This window comes from Ammospiza nelsoni, chromosome 1, assembly GCF_027579445.1.
Source record: "Ammospiza nelsoni isolate bAmmNel1 chromosome 1, bAmmNel1.pri, whole genome shotgun sequence".
Lineage (NCBI taxonomy): Eukaryota > Metazoa > Chordata > Aves > Passeriformes > Passerellidae > Ammospiza > Ammospiza nelsoni.
Window position 1 is genome coordinate 30012330 of NC_080633.1, and position 24053 is coordinate 30036382.

At 35.8% G+C, this 24053-nt stretch overlaps 1 protein-coding gene across 2 annotated transcripts in view; it reads right to left on the bottom strand.

The window, feature by feature from the left end:
* The window catches only part of CRPPA (CDP-L-ribitol pyrophosphorylase A), a 108691-nt gene that overhangs the window by 49579 nt on the left and 35059 nt on the right, over positions 1-24053 (bottom strand). For both annotated transcript variants that reach the window (XM_059485919.1, XM_059485910.1), the window contains exons 4-6: positions 20315-20419; positions 11264-11309; positions 3201-3298 (exon numbers count right to left, since the gene is read on the bottom strand). In XM_059485919.1, coding sequence (XP_059341902.1) covers positions 3201-3298; positions 11264-11309; positions 20315-20419 — 249 coding nt within the window. The remainder of the gene's footprint in view (positions 1-3200; positions 3299-11263; positions 11310-20314; positions 20420-24053) is intronic.

The window sequence follows — 24053 nt, forward strand, 5'->3', positions numbered from 1 at the left end:
TCCATTACATCCGCAAATCCCACTGTTTCACAGTACAACTGAGCTTTATTTCTTCCCAAAACACATGTTAAGTATCATAGCAAGCAACAGAAGTAATACACTGCTGTGCTCCCTTAAAATGCCATTTAATCTCCAATCCAACAAAAGTACCAAACACAACATTTAAAAAGGCTTTGCAGTGCTATGTAAAGCTGTATTTGTTAATTTTTGTAATAATCAGAAGCTAACTTGTTTGCAAAGGAAGATGATTTGAAACTAAGATGTTGATAGTGATAGTCTAAATATTTTAGAAACATTTTGGGCTCAAAATTTGATAGCATAGACACAAAATTTAATATTTTAAAATTAATTTTTTTAAAAGTTACAGAAGGTACTAATTACTTTGAATTTCCAAAACTACTCGGAAAATGCAGCACTCCAGGGCTCACCTGGCTTGAATCTCTGAAGATGTAAAAGCAGAAATCCCTGGTAACTCTACAACCTTGCACATACTTCAATGAACATGAGCCTACTGCAAGCCAGTGTCTTTTCAGAAGGTATTTGGAACATGACCCAAGGCAGAAGGCCTACTTTTATTTTTTGCCTTGAGGTATTAGAATACATGACACTTAAGTTTTGCTGAACATTTAAAAATTCCTTTAGTGTATAATTTGATTTAACTTCAACAATTTTATTAAGTAACACACTAGCATTTTTTGAGCGCCACATAATCCAGCAAAAATGAAATAAAAATTTTTTGTTGGAAAAGAAGCACAATTGCCTAGGTAGAAGCTTCAATAAATCATCATTTAACTAAAATTAATTATTATTCTATTTGCCATTTAATATCCTATGCAATAGTACTTTTTTCAAATTATAATTATTATTAATCAATGTTACCAGCAACATTAGAGAGGAAAAATTACCTAAAAATACCACCTTGATAAAAAGTGATTCTCACATAATGTTTCAGTGTTTAAATAGAAAGGAGTATATGGATTTCCTTAACTACTTCTGGTCCGAGTAAAAAGTGATATTCTTTAAATTTTTTTAGTTACCAGATGCCCTGTATTGAATTTTTAACTTTATTCAACATCCACTTCCATAAAGTCAAAAACTAATACCAGAACATTTGGAACCTGCAAATTTATTTAAATTATATCAGAATTTAAAATCACAATTAACACCAATGCCACAGATGGACAATTCAATCACTAAGAAATTGGTGAATTTTTACTAGTGAAATGCTAGCTCTTTTTCTATTTGAAAGCAACCAATTTTTTTTATATCTTACTCATGGATAATTATCCAGTCACAAAAATGGCACACAGCTTCATCCAGTTGATTCCATTTCATGTGACAGCAGCACTTTGTCACTAAAGAAACAGGAATACATGATCCCCAGTCACAGAAGAAAATACCTTCAGCTCCCATTTAGGTTTGTTTGCTAAAATGAAAGGGCTAAACAACAAATGTAAGGGAAAGGGATAAACAACAAATGTAAGGGAAAACTCAAGCTATGTCTTTCACAGTATGATATCTTAGACAAAACATTGATTCATTAGTCATACTGTTTACAGTAACACTGACTAAGGTACTGTTAAAGTACTTCATAAGAAACAGCTGTAGCCTTAAAAAATTTTTAGAAATTATTTTCTTTATCTTATTAGTTAAATTTATAGTTCTTTTTTCCCCCTGCTATTTATATTATCATGTTAGTAGAGCCTCTCTCAGAAATCCTTCTAAGAAAATTTCTTTTTAATTCTTCTTTAAGGACATATGTAGAAGTTAACAAATATTCCACAAATAAATACGGTTGCTACAGAGAACTGGAGTGTCAAAAGTATCTAAAATGTTAAAACAGTGGTCCCAGATAATATGTACTCAACAGAATGATTCCCTGTTGGTCTCTTATTTAGATCAATTACCTTCCAATTATACCTTTGAAAAGCTTTCAGTGCAGTACACCTACGTTGCTTAAAATAAGTATTTTGCAAAAATCAAATCTCTCACACAAGGTACTGTGCTTCATTGGAGAACAAATAGGCTTGTGCATATATTCTTTCTAAGGTTTGAAATTCTGTATATTGGTAAACTTAAAAATTAACTCAAGAGATTTTACTGTTTAAAAGCATAGGGATCAGTGATGTCCTCCTACTAACAGCAGAATAGTTTACACAGAGATAAAAAAGAGATCTAGCAATGCATCTGGTGTCAGTGAAATGGAGACATAATTCTGCCCCATCATACAGCCATTCAGACTTATTCAAGTCTGCTAATTTTTTTCACTTTTAGATGTAGACAACTAATAGATATAAAGTAAGATTCCATGCTAAATACAGTTCTTCCTGAACAAAAACTTTCAATGCAATGTCAAATTACACTTGCAGATAAAGGACAGCAATACAGGTTCACAGGGAAACATATCCTTCTAATAATTAACAAATCATGCAGAGGATCAACAGACATGAATAAAGCCATTGCAGAAGTAACATTATGCAAATCAGAAAACTTGAATTTTTGAACAGTTATTCCTGTCTGTTTCTCTGGGTAACAGGAACATGTGATATCATCACATACTATATAATTAGGAATCACCCCAACACCAGCCTAAGCAATTACCAAATGTTAATCACCTTTGGAAAATGGAAATATGATAGCTCTAGTAGAAAGAATAATGAAAAAGCAAAAAATAGTTAAATGCCAGTAGAACATCCCATCAATATCCTAAAGCAAAGACTCTTATGAGCATTCACTGTGAGGGAAATGTACCCCTATTGCTCTACAAAAAGGCTGATTAATTTGATTTTGCATTCACAGCTCTGCAGGAAAACAACCTACTCTAATTGGTTCATACTCCAAGTCAGACTTCAAAGTAACAAAAGCATTTCCTCTGTAACATATTTGTAACAACTTGGGTTTATTGAATTCATAAAATCTAAAGAAAATTTCCTCTCTGTTGTCTGCATTCAATTTCTCCTCTAATCTAATATGGACATTTTAAGTGGATCTGAAAGATGCCCCTCTACAGCACAACTGGAGAGAAGATGCTTCTTTCTTGGTAACTTCCACACCTGATGTGAATCCCCTGTGATAAATACTACAGTGACACAGGAAGTCTCAGTTTCTGTTTTCACATTATTAAAATAATTTCTTAGGAGTAGTGACAACCAGAAACATTAAATTAATCAGACAGTTGAGAGCCATAGAGTTGTACTTACTTTTATTTGGCTTTTCAGAGATTCAGGAAGGAGGAAACCTACTTGTGCGAGAGTTTCCTTCACATTGGTGATAACACAAACTTGTTGTGATAGGTTGTCTGTGATAAAGAAAAAAACCTTAGACTTCATGCAATAATAAATTAATCCAAATTACTAATCTGCTAAACATTACCTTCAATCCACATATTGTTGTTTCTTGACAGAATATTATCAACAGCTGTAAATTTAAAGGCTACACGGTACAGTTAATGTAATTATATAATTTATATAATATACATCTCAAAATTCAAATTATATTTTATATTATTTTGTACAACATGAAACCATTACAGGTCTGCCTCCAAAGCCCATTTAAATTTATTAAAAGATATTTGTTCAGGTCCACATTGACACTAGATGACAACCAAGAAAACTTTTTGAAAATTTTATCTCTCATATCACTTCAACAGATAACTAAATGCAGTGTCAGTAATATTGAGTAAATAAAGGGGGAGGCGGGGGGAAAGAAAAAAAACCCCAGGAGATAATATAAGTCATATTCTCAACAATATATACTAAAAAGTTGACCAAAAATGAATTAATGATACTGTTTAAGGAGACAGCAGAGGTAACTCTTCACCTCAATAGCAAAGTTGCAAAGTTGTGACAAATATCTTGGCCTGGGCAACTTCCTAGATCTTTTACTAGGGGCAAAATACAGTATTTTGTTGCTATGAGGAACAGCAGTTGCAAGTTATTGCTGATTTGTTCCACAAAGCCAGTATTTCACAAAATTAGTAATTTCTCTTGTTATTTACAACAGGTTTTAGATTCAGTGAACATTTTCCTTTCTTTAAGCCAGCAAATCAAAACTCAAGTCTGAAACTCTCAAGTCTATTTAAGGCCTTTATCCTTTAGATGCTGAATTAACACACAGAACAAACCACATGATTCCCAATACTTTTGGGATAGCCATTCCATAAGTGACTAGAAATTTCATATATGTAAAGTCTAATTATTTTTAAAACAGACTTCAATGAAACTCCAGAGACAGAAATATACCAAACACCACCACAAAATAAATTAGGAGTGAAAGACAAGAAAAATTATAAAAAGATGGGGTAACTGGTCTTCAAACAAATCTGGATATAAACAACATGTATTTGTTGCATATGGAAAGTTATTTCTATAATTACATACCACACAATAAGTTCAATCAGATGCATAACCTCAGTAGTGCAGAAACATCTCACTTTCTATTGTAAACTCACAGACTTCTTTATAAAAGTAGACATAAAGACCTGAAATTTAATTTTAAAACTGCTGTAGAGTTAACACTATTGGAAAGTGACTTGCAATTTTTAAGCAATTTTCTGTGACCAGGAAAAGTGATTTAACCACTGAGAATTCCAACAGATAATTAGAATGATTTTTTGAATGATGGATATTTATTATTTTTAATATTTATAATGTGACAACAAAAATACTGGTGGCAACTGAGTTTGTATTAAGTTAGCAAGAAGGGGAGGGAGGAAGAAAGGGAGAGAACAATAAACATCTGCTTATAAACCATCACAACCAGATGGAAGTGAGAATTAAAAAAATGCATGGCCAGTTCTCACAGGATTGGAAATCAGAGGATACCACAACTGTGGGAGAAATTATCTTCCCATAGATTCACTGGGCAAAAAAAGCATACTGAACATGCATCACAGTTGGCTTCGACTTAATAGAGAATAACTTTACAGTCTGAAAAATGGGAAACCATATTGAATTAATTTCTTATCAGCAGAAAGAAACTAATGGGTAGATTGAAATCAGAGCAAGAGCCACTTGAATTTAGTACTGTACACAAAGTGCAGATACAAAATAGATATACATAATAAACCAGACTAGCATATCAGATTTCAAGAACTCAGACTCCATTGAACTAAGTAATTTAATGAAGAAGGTCAGATTGGAGCTATTACAAAAATTCACATGTGGAAGAAGGCTGTGGAATCCAAAAAGGGACCATAACTTAGGCTCAAACAGTTCTTTTTAAAAAGAAGTCTGTAATCAACAGCAAGTGTCAGAAGTATTCTCACAAAAGACAGCTCAAAGGCTGCAGCTATAAAAACCCATCTCACTACTCTCTCCAGCCCTCTTAGATCTCTAATTTCCTGTAATATAAATGAGAAAGGAGAGGCAATTACAAAAAAGCAACTGAGATTTGCAGGCTGGGTTTAATAAAGAAGAGAGAAAACACAATGAAGTGTGGAAAACTGTATTTTTTATCCAGAGAAGAAACAAAACATTGCAAGGCGAAAGTATGTTAATAAAGTAGGAGAACCTTAAAGTAATGATAATCCAAACATTGAAAAGATGCTGCATGCTTTTGAATGATCAAGGAAATGAATGAAGGAAGTCTGGAAAATCATCTTCTATAAAATCATCATAGTAAAGCAACAGTTCCGTTCTAGTTGAGGTTTGAAACTCAACTACCATTTAAATCCAAGCTATTTCAAGTGGTCAAAAAAGATCCATATGTTAATTTAGATTGCACCTTTGCTGCACTGAGGGAAGGAAGACTGAGTGGAGCTTTCCTCCCCAGGACTGCCTGTGTCCCACTTCTGCTAAGGTGATGGAGCTCTGTCACTCAGTGTAGTCACACTGAACCCAGTGAGCCCAGCTGGAGTGCTGGCTCGTAACTCCAGGGATTCCATGGGCTGTGCTGCCTGCCAGTGAAACTCACTGTGTGCAGCATTTCATTCCTGGTTTTCAGAATTCTGTTTGGGTGAATGAAATATCCATTCTGGAAAGCCATGACATGGCCATGTCATAAAGAATTTTAATACTCAGCTAAAAACATTTTGTTTTCCATTGGACCCCTGGATAATTGAGGCTGGAAGGGCCATCAGGAGGGTCCCTCATTCAAACTCCTTCTCAAAGCAGGATCACCCACGAGGTCAGGCCTGGTCACTCAGCCCCTTACTGCTCTGCCAACCTGTTCACTACTTGATTGTCTGTCAAGGGTGAAAGATGTAATTCTTTTTATCAAGTTGGAACTTCCCTTGGTTGATTTTTAGTGCTTCCTTCTGTCCTCCCACAATGAACCACAGTTCTACTTAACTACTTTCTGCCATAATTTCTTTTTCTTCATCTGCCCAACACTTTTTTTAGTTGTTTTCTCTCACTATTACATTACATATCAAACTCTCTACCTTTCTTTGGCTTCCTCTACTTATTTAAACTTGCTGTTTTCCTGGAAAATGCCTCTTGCTAACACACATCACCCAATTATTGCCAGCTTCATTCCAGCTGTACCTGATAATGGAGTAGTGTTCCCTATTCACATGGATCACATTTGATCCCTTCCAACACTTTTAACATACGCTCAGAGCATATTTTTTGCATTAAATAAAAAATAGCTTAAACTTTGCACTGTCAAATTTAAATATTAAATTTCCTTATCAGGGGTTTTCTTCATTAAAGTTAAATTTGATACAAGATTTCACAATTTATTCCATCAAACCTATTTTTTTCTACATCAGAAAACCTAATTTTCAATTTCTTCACACCCTCCTTTGATATGCTGAAAGCTTTAGATCACATAATTATGCAGCAACACCTGCCACAGTCTTTATCCTAGAATCATACACAATTATAAATTAAAATGTCTTCATGTTTATGGAACTACCATAGTTAGATGGTGTATTAAGTGTACTCTGATGGGAGACTTAGAAGTTTACCTTGAAGAGCATGCCACAAACAAGCAGCAATTAAAATAATACTTTGTTTGAATAAAGATAATAAATATCATATCCTAGAGAATTAATACCATAAGAAAAAAATGCATCTGAATGGCAAATAGGTTTTAGCCTACAGACATAAATTTTTTTCTCTTAATTGCACATATACATGTGTACATACACTTGTTTTTGGAAACATGCTTGTACCACACCATTCTTAGTTTGGTATTACAATTCCTATTATTTTGGAAGCACATCCTAATCATCAAAATGCTTTTGAAGTTTGTAGTGAATTCCAAGTAGTAAATTAATTTATCAGAATTCCATTTGCACTTTTTACATAGCAATGGCTTGACTGGTCAGGAAATTCAGGATGGTTTCCTCTGGCATCTTTAGAAACACCTTTGATATGAAATGCTGCTACTGTAAATATAAGAAAAATTAAATAAATACTGCCAAGCATTCATTCACACCTAACAGAATAGTTGAAGTTGTTATTAGAATAATGTAGGTAACCAAAAATATCAAACAATTTTTTTTTGTTATTTACCCATTCCCCATGTCTCTGTAGCCACAAAAACTAAAAATCAAACTTGACACTGACCCTATCAATATTAGTACAGAGGAAAGAAAGGAACATTTTGTGGTAGAAGGCAAGAAAAGAGGGTTGTTTTCACCTGACAGTAGCTATTCCAAGGAGTATTCCCCACCTGCCAGTCTATTTCTTTGGCTCAGAGCTTAGGACAGCCATTTGTTCATGAGCATGCTCATGAAAATGCAGATAAAATCTCTGTCTTTGCTAAACAAAGCTTATCTCAATTTTTATTTTTATTAACAGTCACATGGTTTCTTCACAGAACACAAGTCATAATATGTAGCTCCCAACAGCCATAAACACTTTGAAGGCATTACAATCTTTTTCTCGGCAAAAAAACTTGCAAAAATCATCATTTTATCTGCCTCAACAGATACTTTTTTAGCCAAATGTGATGGCAAATTATCCAATCTGCAAATGCATGCTCTTGTGAAAAAGTAATTTATAAAGTAAGGCCCTTGAGAAAAGAAAAACAAGAAGGAGGAGGACAGAGAGTCAAACTGTAAGTTACAAACTTCTGAGAAGCACCATTTAAGTTTACATGTTGGAACTAGAGTTCAAAGTTATCTACCTTCAGGGCAGTAATCCTAATGGAATTTTTTTAGGATGTTTTGTATTAGCCTGATCTTAACTACATTTCTAGATGAGTCACCCTTATTGTAAGACAATGTTTTCTTACTTCAAGACTATTAAAAATAGGCGTGTACCACCTTGTCTGCATACTCTACAAGTTTATACCTGCTTAACTAAAGAAAAGCATTAAATTTGCTTTTTACAGAAGTTATAAAAGAGAACTGAGGAAGTCAGGAAACTAAAAAGAAATATTTTAAGAAAACAGTCTCAAAAGAAAATTAACTCATTAGTCTATTTACATCAGTGAAATGTATCTTTGTGTTGCCTTGAAGAATGATATGCATGCATATAATATTTAAGGTAAAACAAATGCATGTAGGGATGTATATTTTTCTTACTTCCACCTGAGTCAAGTTTAGCAAGGGAGAATGTGTTGAATTCTTGAGGAAAACCAAAAGTTTTGATCACTAATAAACTGCAGATGACAAAATTTGGAATCATAGTCACAAAATTAAATGTGTACACCCAGAAGTTCTTCATCACCACTGCACTCATCCAGATATAAAACATGTATCCAGCACAGTAAACAGGTAACTTAATAATAAACAAATCAGCTGTGAAGACTGAAACAGCAGTGGGGAGCAGTGTGAGGTCAGAGCCCTTAGTACCCAGCACCCTCCCAGCCCATGCATTCAGTTTCTGGGCCATCTCTAGAGGACCTTGACAGCATGCAAGGCAGCATTTAGCAAGCTGGTATCTTGCAGCTCTACTTGACAGTCATGTAGGACTTCCCCCTGAGGCACTCTACATGGCACAAGAAGTGATAAGCAAGAGCACATCACTTACCCAAGAGCATGCAGTGATAGGGCAAGTGGGAATGGCTTCAAACTGAGATTAGATTAGATTCAGATTAGATATTAATAAGGAATTCTTTACTGTGAGGCTGGTGAGGCATTGGAACAGATTGACCAGAGATTATGTTGATGCCCCATTCCTGGAAGTGTTCAATGCCAGGTTGGATGGGGCTCTGAGCAACCCAATCTAGCGCAAGGTGCCCCTGCTGATGGCCATGAGCTTGGAACTAGATGGTCTTTAAGGTCTTTTCTAACCCATTCTATGATTCCGTGATTCTACAATATAACACCACATAGTGGGTTCTGAACTCTGAAGAAAAGCAGACACTGTGATACAGTCAATTACCCAGCTTCTAGGAAAGGCCTAACTGAGCATGCCTAGGCTTGTTGGGATGGTTGCCATTCTCCAAGGTGACCTGTCCTTGAAGGTTTCCCACAGGTGCAGCACAACACAGCAGAACAGAGCTAATAAGATTTCTTCTGTAAAACTAACAACCATAAGACAAAACAAGGCCATACAGGGGTACATCAGGATGATGCTCCAAAGGACAAAAATACATACTCCCCTTAAATATGATTTAAGTGTGGAATTAACTGTGCATAAATCATCTGCCTAATATTAATTTACATGGCTCAAGTGTCCACTACCAAAATAATTAATGCTATCGTCACCCGAAGGTCTAAGATTTTAAGCCTTTTGAAGGGCACAAAATAGATAAGGCACAACTTTCAAACTGCTGTCTTGGAGGACTAACTGTGCCAATTCAAAACCCCATTAAAGATAATTAATGATGTAAGATAGCTCTGTTATGCAGTGTCCTAATTTGCTATGAAGGATTCATTATACTACTTGCATAATGAGCAAAGAACACGTACAGCTTCTGCTTCCTGAACTCATGCAATGCAGAAAGAAGCAAATCTAAACTTCAACAATCTTAAAGTACAGATTGTCATAGAGACCACCATAATAAGAATACTGTGGTAACTGAAGCAGATATATTGCATGCTGCCACAGCAAAGGGACATTAGATAAGTAAAGGGATTAGCCTGACTGACTACCACAAAAGTCTTCATTTTTACTTTAAGATACACAAGCTTTTTATTATAAGCATTAGCTGAAAAAGACTGTACTTTAAAAGGCTTTAAAAAAAAAGAGCTGGTAACATGACATACATATATATATGTCTATATATACATATATAGTGTATATATATATATATATATATATATATAAAACAAATGTAACAACTAATCTCCTTTAAAGACCTATGAGATTACTGAAGCCCTTGTATACACAGGAGCATGGAAATTCATTTGGATAAAGGTTAGTTTTGTTCCAAGTCTGTAATTTTTTGACCACCGAGGAAGAGTCTGGCTCCATCTTTACTGGAACCCATTGCTTCTCAGAACCAGAAATCTCCAGGCTTCCCAGTTCTATCTTTTTGATTTGTGCCTGAAAAATTCAGTTAAGTAGTTGTAACAATGCATCTAATATGAAATATTTGCCCACTGTAATAACAAGACTGAACAACTAGCCAGTCACTTTCTGTGACCTCAATAGCACACAGGTTTTCCTCAAATTTCCTTAAATATTTCTTTGGAAAGGAAATTTTAATCCAAAGGGAAGTCCCTTTCTCGTCATCAGTTTCTGGGGTTTTATCTCTCAGTTCTCAACAAGGAGTCAGACAAAGGTCCCCTGAATCACTGCCTATCAGATTACAATGACTATCTCATTGTACAGTATTTGAGAATTCTTCCTTCCTGCATTGTTTTTAGAGCGAGTCCACCTAGATAAAGGCTAAATCCAGTCTTAATGTTAAACTGGTATGAAACCACTGCCACCAGGGGAAAAAAAAAAAAAAGGTTAACAAACTGTTCAACAAAATATTTAGAAATTAATGAAATACCTCAATATCACCTAACTGCTGTATCAATTTAGGCAACAACTGCCTGTATGTGAAACAGTTAAGAGCCCTAAAGAGTTAATATTTAATTCTCACTGTACTATGTAGAATAGAAAGACCAAATATATTCAGAATTGACCTGCAAATGAAAGAAAAAAAATTGCTTACTCCTTATAAGGCCCTTCAAAATTAATCTCTATTTGACTGTAATATACACAGCCTTTTATAAGGTTCTGTATTCTGAGAGAAGTAAATAAAGATAAATATGCCTAATAGAAAGATACCAGTAAACAAGCTAAAACAACTTGCCTAAGCACATTTTATCCATCACATAACTTTTCGTAAAGACATTTCAAACTATCACACACAAAACTCTTAATTAGAATCAGGAATATGCAAACTGACAGTCACAAGGACAAACACGTACCCTTAACGATTGATTCAGCTGCATACAGATCCCGCTTGTAGGTCACCTAAAGGACAGACAAGCCTCATTAGATTTAACACAGCAGGAAGGAATGTAAAACCAATAAAACAATGCCCTGAAGCCAATTCTTTACATTTTAAACACCATAAACAAGTGATATTGTCAATTTCTTAGTTTTGGTAAAATATCACTGGCAATTTATGAGGACAGAAGTTGCAGAAACTACTGGAGACTTGAGAAAACCTCTTTCCCAAACACTTAGATCTGCTTAGAACTCATTTGAAATCTAAAACTATTTTCAATACTTTGAAAAATCATGAAAACATGATAATGCATCAATTTTTTTACACATCCATTGTACTGTAATTTTACTGCAAATAGATTAATTTTTAACAGGACTTAGGAACAATTTTTTAACAGGAGTTGGGACACATTGACAGCCAGGGAGAAACCTTGTTATTGCTTTTACTAATAGAGGTGCAATCCTTCAGTAGTGCAATACCGTTACTGTTAATGAGAGTCCAATTAACCAGTGGGAGTCAGTGAGACTACAAGTAAACAGTGTGAGCTTTCAGAGAATTGATAAACATCAAATTCTTCTTGAAGATATTAATCAGATCAAGTTAGATGAACAATAAGATGCTGAATATTTACTTGGTACTTGCAAAAACACCCTTCATAACTTTGTCTTTGTACCCTCATGGAGGCTGACAGTCACAATAATAGACTTTGCAAATAAAATAACAGAGCATTAAAGTCAGCATCTACCCAGGACATTGGCAGTCTTTGCTAGCAATGTCTTCACAATGACAAGCAGTGACTTGAACTGACACGAGTATTAAATATTTGTATTTGTTTTTACCGTAAATTCATTTTATGCTAGATAAAATTTTACTGGACTTTCTGAATTTTTTTTTCTCTTGAATCTGAATAATATTTTTTCTTTCTTTTTGAAATGAACTGAACAGGATTCCAAAAGCTTTAGTCCTGCAAGGTAAATCTTTCAGCAGGACACCACTAACAGTAGCAGCATCTTAGTCTCCAAGTGATTACTTGATTTTAACATAAGGATTCTTGTAATCACTTTCCTTTCAATCTCATAAATTAAGCTCTGGATTATAGTCAGACACAGATTAATAACATCTCATTATTTCCCCAATGCATTGTATTTTTTTAAAATGAAAAACTAACTTACTTCCCTACAGTTTGTCCTGGAGGAGGAGGAGCCAGAGAATTAATCTACCCTGATAAACCTTTGGAGTCTGACTTTACATACAGACATGTACATTACTACTTACTGTTGGGAAGAATCAATATCTTGAAATTAGATTCAAGGCTAGAGTGAGCAACTGAGTGACTGACTTTGCTGCAAAGTTTCTATTCACCAGATTCTCGAGGGCCTTTATGCTGAACTTTCAGTAAAGTGAATCAGATTATAATATCAAAACCTATCAAAAAACAAGACTAAAGTCTGTTAGAAATGGTCTCATGCCCTAACATTTAGTCTCTTTGAGGTGCAAAAATATTTTTCAGCAGTCTGAACTAAAAAAATGATAGGTGCAGTCTTCGAGAAAAACAACACAGGAGAATAAAAACTTAAGAATAAACCTTTAAAAAATCTCTTCTGAAATTCTGAGACAGATATCAGTAAATGGTTTGTTTTGTAGAGAAATAAATCAACAAAGTCCATATCACATGCTTCATTTGTAATTCTTTCCAAATCTTTAATCCTATAAGATAATTTCAGATACAAGCTCCTATAAGTTTCGTGAAAATTGGAGAGTTCACAGAAAAACCCTTCCAGATACCATCTGCAACCACCCCTAAGCAGTCAAGGAGGGAGAATTTCTCTACACCTCTTTCAATTTGACTAAGATGTTAAATTCAATTCCATAAATGTTCCCTATTTATAACAGTTGCACAGAGCTTGAGCCCAGATTTCTCCATAATATTCTAGATGCACTGGTAATACTTGAACATCTCTTTTCTAATTTCATATTTTTGTTTCTCTGACATACAGTATTTTGCCCACACACAGTGTAAACTTCCTGTCCTCTGAATAGGACGCCTATACTACATTTAAAGTCACTGCCTTCCAAGAACAATTCACTAAATATGACCTACACTTCATTTGTTTTTAACATCAGCTCTTTATATTTAGCTGCAATGAAAAGCATACTCTTTGTTGAAAATATTTTCTAAGTAATCCTTATAAATAGGTTACTTCTCATCAATTACATTTTTATTTACAGATCCTTAAATCTTTGTCTGCAAACTCTATCAGACAACTGTTAAATACCTTAGAGACAATAACAGTTTCTGCAGAAACTGGTGAGAATTATCTTTCGAAATATATCAATTATCTAATTTTTCATCTATTTAATAAGAACTAGTACAATTACAGTCATCCTATTTTTAATTAAGACGTCATGCAGTAACAAGTCAAACTTCTGCCAGTTGTACGTTGTATCAGCACTACCATCTTTATCAGCCAAGATTACAGTCTTGCAATAAAGTCTTGAAGTCAATTTCACAAAATAAATAAATTCCATGTTGCCTGACATTAATTACTTTAATCCCATGACTTTATTGATCAAGTTTTGCCTGTAGCAGTGCACCCTTTTGTTTTGTTGATCAATATCAAACTCACAGGCTCCCAATTACTCAAATTCTCATTTTTCATGTGAAAATATTAATTTTCATCTTGTCCTCTTGAACATACAGTGATCCAAGATTTTCAGAATGTTATTGCTGCAATGCAGCATATCACTAGGCCAAATAGTAAAACTCAACACAAATACCTCACATTCACAAAATATGAAAGCATGACCTGCTTAAAGCAAAGTCAGAACAGTCTTACTTATTAAATATCTCTACTTTTCTGTATAATTAACAATCTATTGTACCTTAATAAAGCCTCAAAAATCAACAGAAGAGTTTGTTTCTCTGTGTGTCTTTTTTTGTTAATTGTCAGACTACTAGTTTTCACTACCAAGGAAGATGTTGTTTTAGAAGTTATTCCCCAAAATTACTTCCATGTGATGTTTAAAATTCTTCTTCAAACTGATTTAGTTTGATGGATGGTTCAGACTTACAAAAATGTACATTAAATGCAAAAATACAACTCTTTACACAATAAATACAAGGTTATGATCACACACACACAAATGTACTGCATTTCAGTTTAATGAAGTTTTTCCCCTCTTATACTACAACATCATACAGAGCTCCTTTGTATGAGATAGTCTTGTAGGATTAGAAAATAAACTGTTGTTTTTTAAAAATAGTGAGGAATTTTCACACTGTCAACATTGTCTATAAATCTGTCTCAATTTTTAAGAAGTGGTATTATACTGAATTTTTTATCTACAATACACACACACATATTAGAGTACAACAAACACATTCTGTCAGTTAATTTTTTGCCTATTTAGAATATTTAAAGTAATTTTACTTCCAAAGTACCAAACACAGAAAAACTGAAAATGTGGTGTTGATAGAGACTTTATGCTTCTTTTTTTTTTTGCTATCCTGATCCCATGTATCTTATAATTATCTATATAATAACTATCTTTAAAATAGAACTTATGAATATTTATAGCACTGAAGTAATTTGAATCACTTAGTTGTTTTCACTACAAAAAATTATTTTAATTTTGTAATTTGTTCCCAGAAAATAAAAAAAAAACCTATCTCCTGCTTTAGCTCCAACAATGACTTTGAAATGTTAATCTTTCTAATGTACAAATGCTCAGGTAGAATAATTCACACAATTTTCCACACCTTTGAGTCATTTAATGTTATGTAGGTTGCGCACCTCATGCATAAACTGAATTTTTACAATTATCTGATCTGCTCTGTAAAAATTCATGGTCCACATAGGATGAAACTGGTTTTCAATACACAAACTGTTAATTGACTGCAGTCCTTCTGCTATGCATCCTCTGAAACTTCAACTGAACAATGATTATTTATTTCAGTTCTTATTTATCTGGATGGAACATTTCTTGGCCTTGTCTTGAAAATATAAGACTGGAGCCATTGAGAGAATATCAGTCCTTGGCATATGAAATTTCATTTAGCTCAGGTTTAAAAAACCTATCAGAAAATAATAACAATATATTACAAATTACAGTATTATGACAGCTAAGGAAAGAAAATTGTGTTTCTGAGAGCTGATTAGTAACAACAATAGTTCCAAATCATTTTTTAAGCAAGTACCACTTGAGGTAACTGTAGTCTTCTGCATTTCATGAAACTGCAGACCAAGCATGACTGTTCTTTAATGGTACTGCTCTAGGTCACCTGCCAAACACCTCAGTACAGAGGGACCAACACCAGGTGCTATTCAAGAAGGAGCTGTTCTGCTCTGTAGGCTCTAAACTGAAATGAGTATTTCCTGCAGAAACAATGTAATATTTTACAGACCTTGTCATTTTTATGCCTTCCATTTTTGATGTCTTTACAAGCCACAGAAGACATCAACAAGTTTTAGCTACAAAATTAGGGCACAGCATGCAAGAAGGTACTTCAATGGCCTGGCACCAGCACCTCTGTGTTCATGTAAAATATTCACTGCTCTGCACTGCCTGCAGCACAGTGCCTGCACATAAATGGGTGCTCTTGCTACTGTCACACTGCACAACACTGTCAATACTGAGACTGTGCTGGGTTGACCTTGGGTGGATACCAGGTACCCACCAAAACTGCTCTGTCATTCTCCTCTTCAAGTGGACAGGGGAGAGAAAATATAACAAAAGCCTCATGGGTCAAGATACTGGCAGGGTGGGATCACACAAACCAGACTCAACTCAGGGAAATTAGTTTAATTTATTACCAATCAAATCAGAGTAGGATAATGAGAAATAAAACCAAATACTAAAATTTCTTCACATCACCCCTCCCTTTTTCCCAGGCTCAAATTTACTCCTAATTTTCCCCACCTCCTCCCCTCCAGTGACCCATGGGGATGGGAAATGGGGGTTGCAGTCAGTTTATCACACAATGTCTCTGCTGGTCTTTCCTGCATAGGGAGAGGACTTCCCTTCCCACATGTTATCATTTTCCAAATGTTTATAGGCCTCTCTAAAGTCCAGTGCTACTGCAATGTTGTTGTTATCTTATTGTATTTCATATTTCTGGAGTCCCATCTTAAAGTCCATACCTTCTTGCTGGTCCTATTATGCAGCTCCTCTCTGCAGCACAGTTCCTCATGGCTTCCATAGGGGCTCCTCCTGGGCTCTCGACCCAACCCCCTTTTATCCCAGAGCCCTTCATGAGCTACAGCTGCTACCCAACCAAGGATCCCACAGCTGTAGCTCATCCAGAGCAACAGGACCCACCTATCTAATACATAGGACTCTCACTACATATATATATTCACAAGGACTCCTTTATAACAATACATATATTCAGGCCCCTACATTTCCCCCCTTTTCTTTTAACAATTTCTCCATTACACAGTTTACATTTCCCCCCTTTTCTTTTAACAATTTCTCAATTACACAGTTACAATATCCATATCTGTCCCAGCTCCCAGGCTGCCACAGCTCTCGGCTGTCCGGGGGATTCCATACCTAATACATATATTCAGGCCCCTACATTTCCCCCCTTTTCTTTTAACAATTTCTCCATTACACAGTTACAATATCCATATCTGTCCCAGCTCTCAGGCTGCCACAGCTCTCAGCTGTCCTATCTTCCACTGTCCCAGCTCTCCGGCTGCCACAGCTCTCGGCTGTCCTATCTTCCACTGTCCCAGCTCTCCGGCTGCCACAGCTCTCAGCTGTCCTATTTTCCACAGCTCTTCAGGCTGCATACCTCCATCATGTCGGGGTCACCAATTGTTGTTGTTATCTTATTGTATTTCATATTTCTGGAGTCCCATCTTAAAGTCCCTACCTTCTTGCTGGTCCTATTATGCAGCTCCTCTCTGCAGCACAGTTCCTCATGGCTTCCATAGGGGCTCCTTCTGGGCTCTCGACCCAACCCCCTTTTATCCCAGAGCCCTTCATGAGCCACAGCTGCTACCCAACCAAGGATCCCACAGCTGTAGCTCATCCAGAGCAACAGGACCCACCTATCTAATACATAGGACTCTCACTACATATATATATATTCACAAGGACTCCTTTATAACAATACATATATTCAGGCCCCTACATTTCCCCCCTTTTCTTTTAACAATTTCTCAATTACACAGTTACAATATCCATATCTGTCCCAGCTCCCAGGCTGCCACAGCTCTCGGCTGTCCTATCTTCCACTGTCCCAGCTCTCCGGCTGCCACAGCTCTCAGCTGTCCTATCTTCCACTGTCCCAGCTCTCCGGCTGCCACAGCTCTCAGCTGTCCGGGGGATTCCATACCTAATACATATATTCAGGCCCCTACATTTCCCCCCTTTTCTTTTAACAATTTCTCCATTACACAGTTACAATATCTGTATCTGTCCCAGCTCTCAGGCTGCCACAGCTCTCAGCTGTCCTATCTTCCATACCTAATACATATATTCAGGCCCCTACATTTCCCCCCTTTTCTTTTAACAATTAAACAATTACAATATACATACAGTCCCAGCTCCCAGGCTGCCACAGCTCTCGGCTGTCCGGGGGATTCCATACCTAATACATATATTCAGGCCCCTACATTTCCCCCCTTTTCTTTTAACAATTTCTCAATTACACAGTTACAATATCCATATCTGTCCCAGCTCTCAGGCTGCCACAGCTCTCAGCTGTCCTATCTTCCACTGTCCCAGCTCTCCGGCTGCCACAGCTCTCAGCTGTCCGGGGGATTCCATACCTAATACATATATTCAGGCCCCTACACTGCAATGGATGCCACATGCTATAAAGTTTAGAGCATCAGGATGTTTAACTTTTTCGTAAACAGTGTTGGAGATGACACTGACACTTCAACAAGTCCCTTTTATAACAGAGATGTGCACAAGATGTGGACAAGTTCAAGTCCAGATGAAACTGGGGAATGGTTACTAGTGCTATTCCTTGGGGCCTGATACTGGGGACAATGCAAATATCATTATTAACAACCTGAGAAAGGGGAAATACCCTCAGAAAACTAGTAGATGATAACAAATGAACAAGTATCCATTCAATATGCTCAAGGATCCAACAGTAACTTAGAAGGCTCCTGAAAGCCTAGAGAAAGGAGCGGAGAGAAACTTTGTGGTCTATAACAAACAAACACAGAATCCTGCATCTGGGACAGAACTGCCCGGGCAACAGCAGTCCATGCTGATGCTGAAATACAGAAAACAGCTTTAGAGAGAAGGACCTTCTGAACTGAGCATGAGTCAGCAGTGGGGAGCAGTGGAGAAAAGGAATCCAACAGGGCTGTATCAGTACAGAAGTAGTACTTATTACAAGTAATATAGGGATTATTCCCCTGTATTTGGCCCTTCAGAGAACACTCCAGAGCACTGCTTTTAGCTTTGGGCTCCCCAGTACAACACAAAGAGGAACACGAGGAAGCCAGTAGAGGGCTGCTAGGATGGTGTGAGAGAACTTGGCTTGTTCAGCCCAAATTACAGAAGATGGAAGGCAGGGAAGGGTTAATTAATGGCCATAGTGAAGAATAAATTGGACTTTTCTTGCTTTCTGTTGGCCCTTCTTACTTTCCCAGTGCAAGAGGGATTAAGGGAAATGTTGATGAAATATTATGAAAAAAGTTCCCATACAAGGTGATACTCATTAGAATTGTCTTCCCCAGAGAGCCTGAGAAATCTCCTTTCTTGGAGATATTCAAAACTTAGCTGGACAAGGCCCTGCACTGCCTAACCTGGTCCCACTTTCAGCAAGGTGTAGGACTCAATGACATCTATCTATTTCATTCAGACTTTAAATTATTCTGTCATTCTAAGCTACATTTATCAGCTGGAAACCAGTAGTACCTACAGATAACAAAGAACCAGATGAACACTCTAATGAGCTAAATGAGCATTAGTGGTGTATTTTGCTGCCCTTCACATAAGTACCATGCTTAGCAATGCAGAAGATGAAACCATCCAAAAAACTGTGTCATGTAAATACACATGACATAATCTGTCCCTCAGAAGACTAAATAGGAAAACAGACCATATTCTGTTTCAGAATGACTATATATCCCCAACAAGATATCAAAATAAGTTCTGCATGCAACCAATGCACACATAAATTTTGCTGTTGAAGTGCACAGGAAACTTGCACTGCAGATTCAGGAAACTGCCTTTCTTTTTCATGAAAGATTTGAAGATTTATGGTTATACTATTAGAAATAATGTCTCATTGGAAGAAATTTACTGTCAAAGACAGATGCAGTGATTTAAGCTGCTTCCAGCTCCTTCAATGTGGTAAAGAATTAAATAAAATAAATAAAATATAAAAAACTTTAAAACTGCTTGATGCAACAGCTACTAAAAATGAATTATGTCCCACCATCAAATCAATGATATGCAATACTTTGAAGTAGAAGGGACATATGCTTTGGCATCTGTACACACAGCTGTTTTGTCACTCATCAGGAAACTACGAGATTACCAGACAAGGTAAATGATGCTTAAATATATGTAAAAGATTATTTGAAGAAGTCTTAAATATTACAGTGTTACTGAATGTAATGAGCCACCCTAAAAATAAAATTGTTGATAGCCAGATATTTGCCATGAGAAAAAAAAAAGTGATGTCCTCATAGGAAAAGTGGAGGAAAATAGACAAAAGATCTAGAAATAGCATGAGAAAGCTCATATCATAAAAGAAAATTCTTAGTTTTGGAGATTACAGATTTACAGATTCTCAGGTCATTCAAATACCTAGATGTTTTTCCTATTTACAGGAAAATGCTGTCTTCATTGATTATCTCAAGTAACACCTGCCCAAGTCTCTCTACAATAATGAGCTCTAAAAAGAGCCGAGACAAAATCAATTCTGAAAAATGAACTATAAAAGCCTAAATTACAATTGAAAACACATCTGAAATTTTATGGCAATATGCAAATTTTATTAATTTTAAAACATATATATATACATATAACTAGATATTATTATTGTCTTTACCTTCCAGAGGTCAGCTGTTCCTTCAACAAGTTTGGCATTTGTTTTACAGTATTTCAGAGCCAGATGCAAACATTCAGTTCCATAATCCAGGTCATAGTCTGTACACTGTAGTAATTAAAAAGAAAAAATATACTAAATTAGTCTTAGATACTTCTAAGAAATAACACTTTTTCTTTTCATTAATGAAACCTTACATCTCAACAGTCCTATCCACAGTAACACATCTGTATTAGGCACATAGGTTAAGCATGGATCAGAAATAAAACCATTCCAAGAAGCTTATTGTGGCTATTCAGGAAAGTCCTACAGAAGTAAATAAACACTTTATAAGCACAGATTAATTCAGTTAGGTGCTGCAAGTACTTTGCTAAACCTTTACATTGTTAAATAAATGAATGAGAAGTTACATGAATAAAAATATTCTTGATGGAGTTGAGAGAGGCCTTACTAATACACCACTGACCTTCCAGTGACACAACTTTAGAGTACAGGAACAATTTAATAGATGAAGAAACATGACCCTTCAAGTGCTGTTTTGGTTATTGCAGCATCAAAAAAGGGATGGTAGTAACTAAGAACCTCCATATTCCTTATGTGATTCCCTCTATCTTTTTCTCCAGTTATCTGCACAGAAAATAGCAGTCCCATGCTATTTTTCCCATGCTATCAGTGAGCCTTACTGATTAAAAAAAAAACCAAACCACACCAAACAAATGTTTAGCTATCTTTTAGTCATCTAGAAAAGATATTATTCTCTTGACACACCCTTCCCAAGCAGTTTGGCTTCCTATTGATACTGATTATAAGAACCTCATTAAGGAAAAACTGAGTAGGGAAAAGAATATCCTGAGCCAAAACACAGGTGAAAAAGCAGGAACTGGGAGCTTATCAGTCAGGACTACCTCAAGATGAATTAGCCTAGGATAAGGAAGTTCTACTCTATTTTCATATTGCTAAATTAGCAGTCCATCCAGAAACACAAATTCCATATAACAAGGATAACTTAAGATAACATCTTGTACTAAAAAAAAAAAGGAGGAATTTCAGAAGATCACAGGCTTGCTCGCCCACTGTCCAGTCTCTATTTCAGAGTGAATTGTCAACAATAAGTAATAATGAACAAGGCATTAATATGTTCTTACTTTCCCAGAATACTCCCTTTGCCTCCTATAAAGCTATTATTCTGCCTTCAGAAATCCCTATAATAAAAAGTCCCTGAGGGACACACTGAACCAGAAGCAACTGCCTTAACAGCACTCAGTGAATTACAGGAAAACTAAATTTACCCAATTATTTTTTGAATAGCAGTATTTTTTAGCAACTGCAGCAGGGAGTATCTCATTCATCACTCTTTTCATCACATGCTCTGGTATTCTGACAGAAAAAACACCTTCTCAACTCTTCAAAATATTCCACCACATCTCACATCTTTCCACAGATAAAGAGATCAATATCTATTCAGTCATTTCATGTGTGGAAACTACTTTAAAACTTTGATCAACCCTTTTGCCCTTTTACACTTAACTATGAATTTTACCATAATATCCTTCTACAAACCTTCTCAGTTAGCCCTCATCACTACTATGAGGAAAAAAAAAATGCACACCTCCACTTCCTGTTTCAAATTGTTTATGAACAAAATAACTGCAGAAGTCTCAGTACACACCATCATGCAACTCCAGTGGTGATTTACTGCAATGAAAACTGGTCATGCACTTGACCTTGTTTCTTATCTTCTAACAAATAATCTACTCTACTAAGTCTCAAATCTTTAAATTTCCTTCAAGAGTCTTCAGTAAAAGCTTCTGTGAAACGTCTTATTAATGCACTTAGGTTGTTATCACCTCAATCAACCTCAAACAAGATGCCAGTGAAGTCCTTAAAGAATGACAATTAGCTCTGCAATACATAACCTTTACCTTACAAACAATTTCACCATGTCAAATTTAACCACATGTCTACAAATTCATGTTTCAAAGATACTGTGCTCAATAGTTTCCAGTCCCCTCCAGGATTCTAGAAACCAAAATTGTCAAGCATGTAAAAATTTCAGTGGATTAAAGAACCAAAAGAGAGTACTGCAATGCAACCTGTCATTCTATTAATTCCTGAAGAAGTTTATTAAAACAGATGAAGAAAATTTTTAGTTTCTATTCTTGTTTTATAATGTATCGGTGAAATTCAAGAAATTCATTGGCATTACACATCTGAATTGCAATATTCATACACACAGACATCCTAGAAAAAAACATAACTATCACTTTTATATTACTTAAATCACTGAATTCTGACATTTTAATTTGCCAGCCAACTTAGAAAGGTACTTTAAATGTTATTGCTCTTTACAGTTTTTTAGCTTGAGTTACAAAACAAAATGGACACAAGAACACAGAGTAACTTAAAAAGGAAAGAATTTCCAAAAACCGCTTTGGAACATTTTTATACTAAGCACAAATTTAAATATACAGGATACAAAAAAGGTCAATAAAGAAGACAAAAGAAGAGGGAACTCTATCTCCAAAATACATAAAAATGCAGTGATCCCTTAAGTAAAGAAGAGATAAAGTGCCAGTAAAATCAGAAATGGCCTACTAACTTTCAATTCCAAATATTTATTACCAAAATTATTCCTTCTTCCACTTTTTTTAAGGAAAATTTTCTGGTAGAACACAAAAAAATTTCCACTAATGTGAACAACATACAGACTAAAAAAAACCATGCATTTTTATTTTTGCTTCAGAATGGAAGAGAAAATTTCAGGAATAAATTCAGCTGTGAAGAATTTATATATCATTTGAAATATATAATTTTTAAATATACAGGTAATTAATGCAACTAGGACAAAACTAAGCAATTCCAACTTTTTAGCAAAGTATTAATCACAGATAATTAGTAGGGATTGGAGAAGTTCCATAAATGGGCTAAGGCATCTTGAGCGCATTGCTTGCTTCAAGGGATGAAATATGACACAAAGCAAAGTAATAATTAAAAACATATTTCACTAACACTTGTATATCATGACATTTACCACTCTAATTATCTGTAATTGTTTCAACCTAAACATATTGTCAGAGCATACTGTTCTCCAAGTCTGATACACTGATGTCAGAGGAGAACAATGAAATGAAGTAGCAGCACAAGGCCAGCTGTTTATATACCATCTCATGCTAAACATCTTCATATGTGAAATTTTAAATCCATATTTAAAGTGCAGAATTCAAAAGCTTCTATACTGCCCTAAGAAATTCAGTTAACAAATTAAGCATTATTAAAGCGCACCCATTAAAAACGTCCTGCATCAGGCACAGCATCACCAGCCAGTCAAGGGCAGGGATTGTCCCACCCTGCTCTGCACTGGGGTGGCCTCACCTCGAGTGCTGAGGGCAGTGTTAGGGCACCTCAATATAAAAAAGACACTAAACTATGAGAGAGTGTCCAAAGGAGGACAACAAAGATGCTGAGGGGCCTTGAGGGGAAGCCGTATGAGGAGGGGGTGAGGTCACTTGGGTCTGTTCAGCCTGGAGAAGAGGAGACTGAAGGGAGATCTCATTGCCCTTACAACTTCCTTACATGAGGAATCAGAGAGGCAGGCACTGATCCCTTCTCAGTGGTGATCAGTGACAAGACCCCAGGGAATGGCCTGAAGCTGTATCAGTGCAGATTTAGGTTGGATGTTAGGAAGTGGTTCTCCATCCAGAGGGAGGAACAAACTCCCCAAGGAAGTGATCCAGCACCAAGC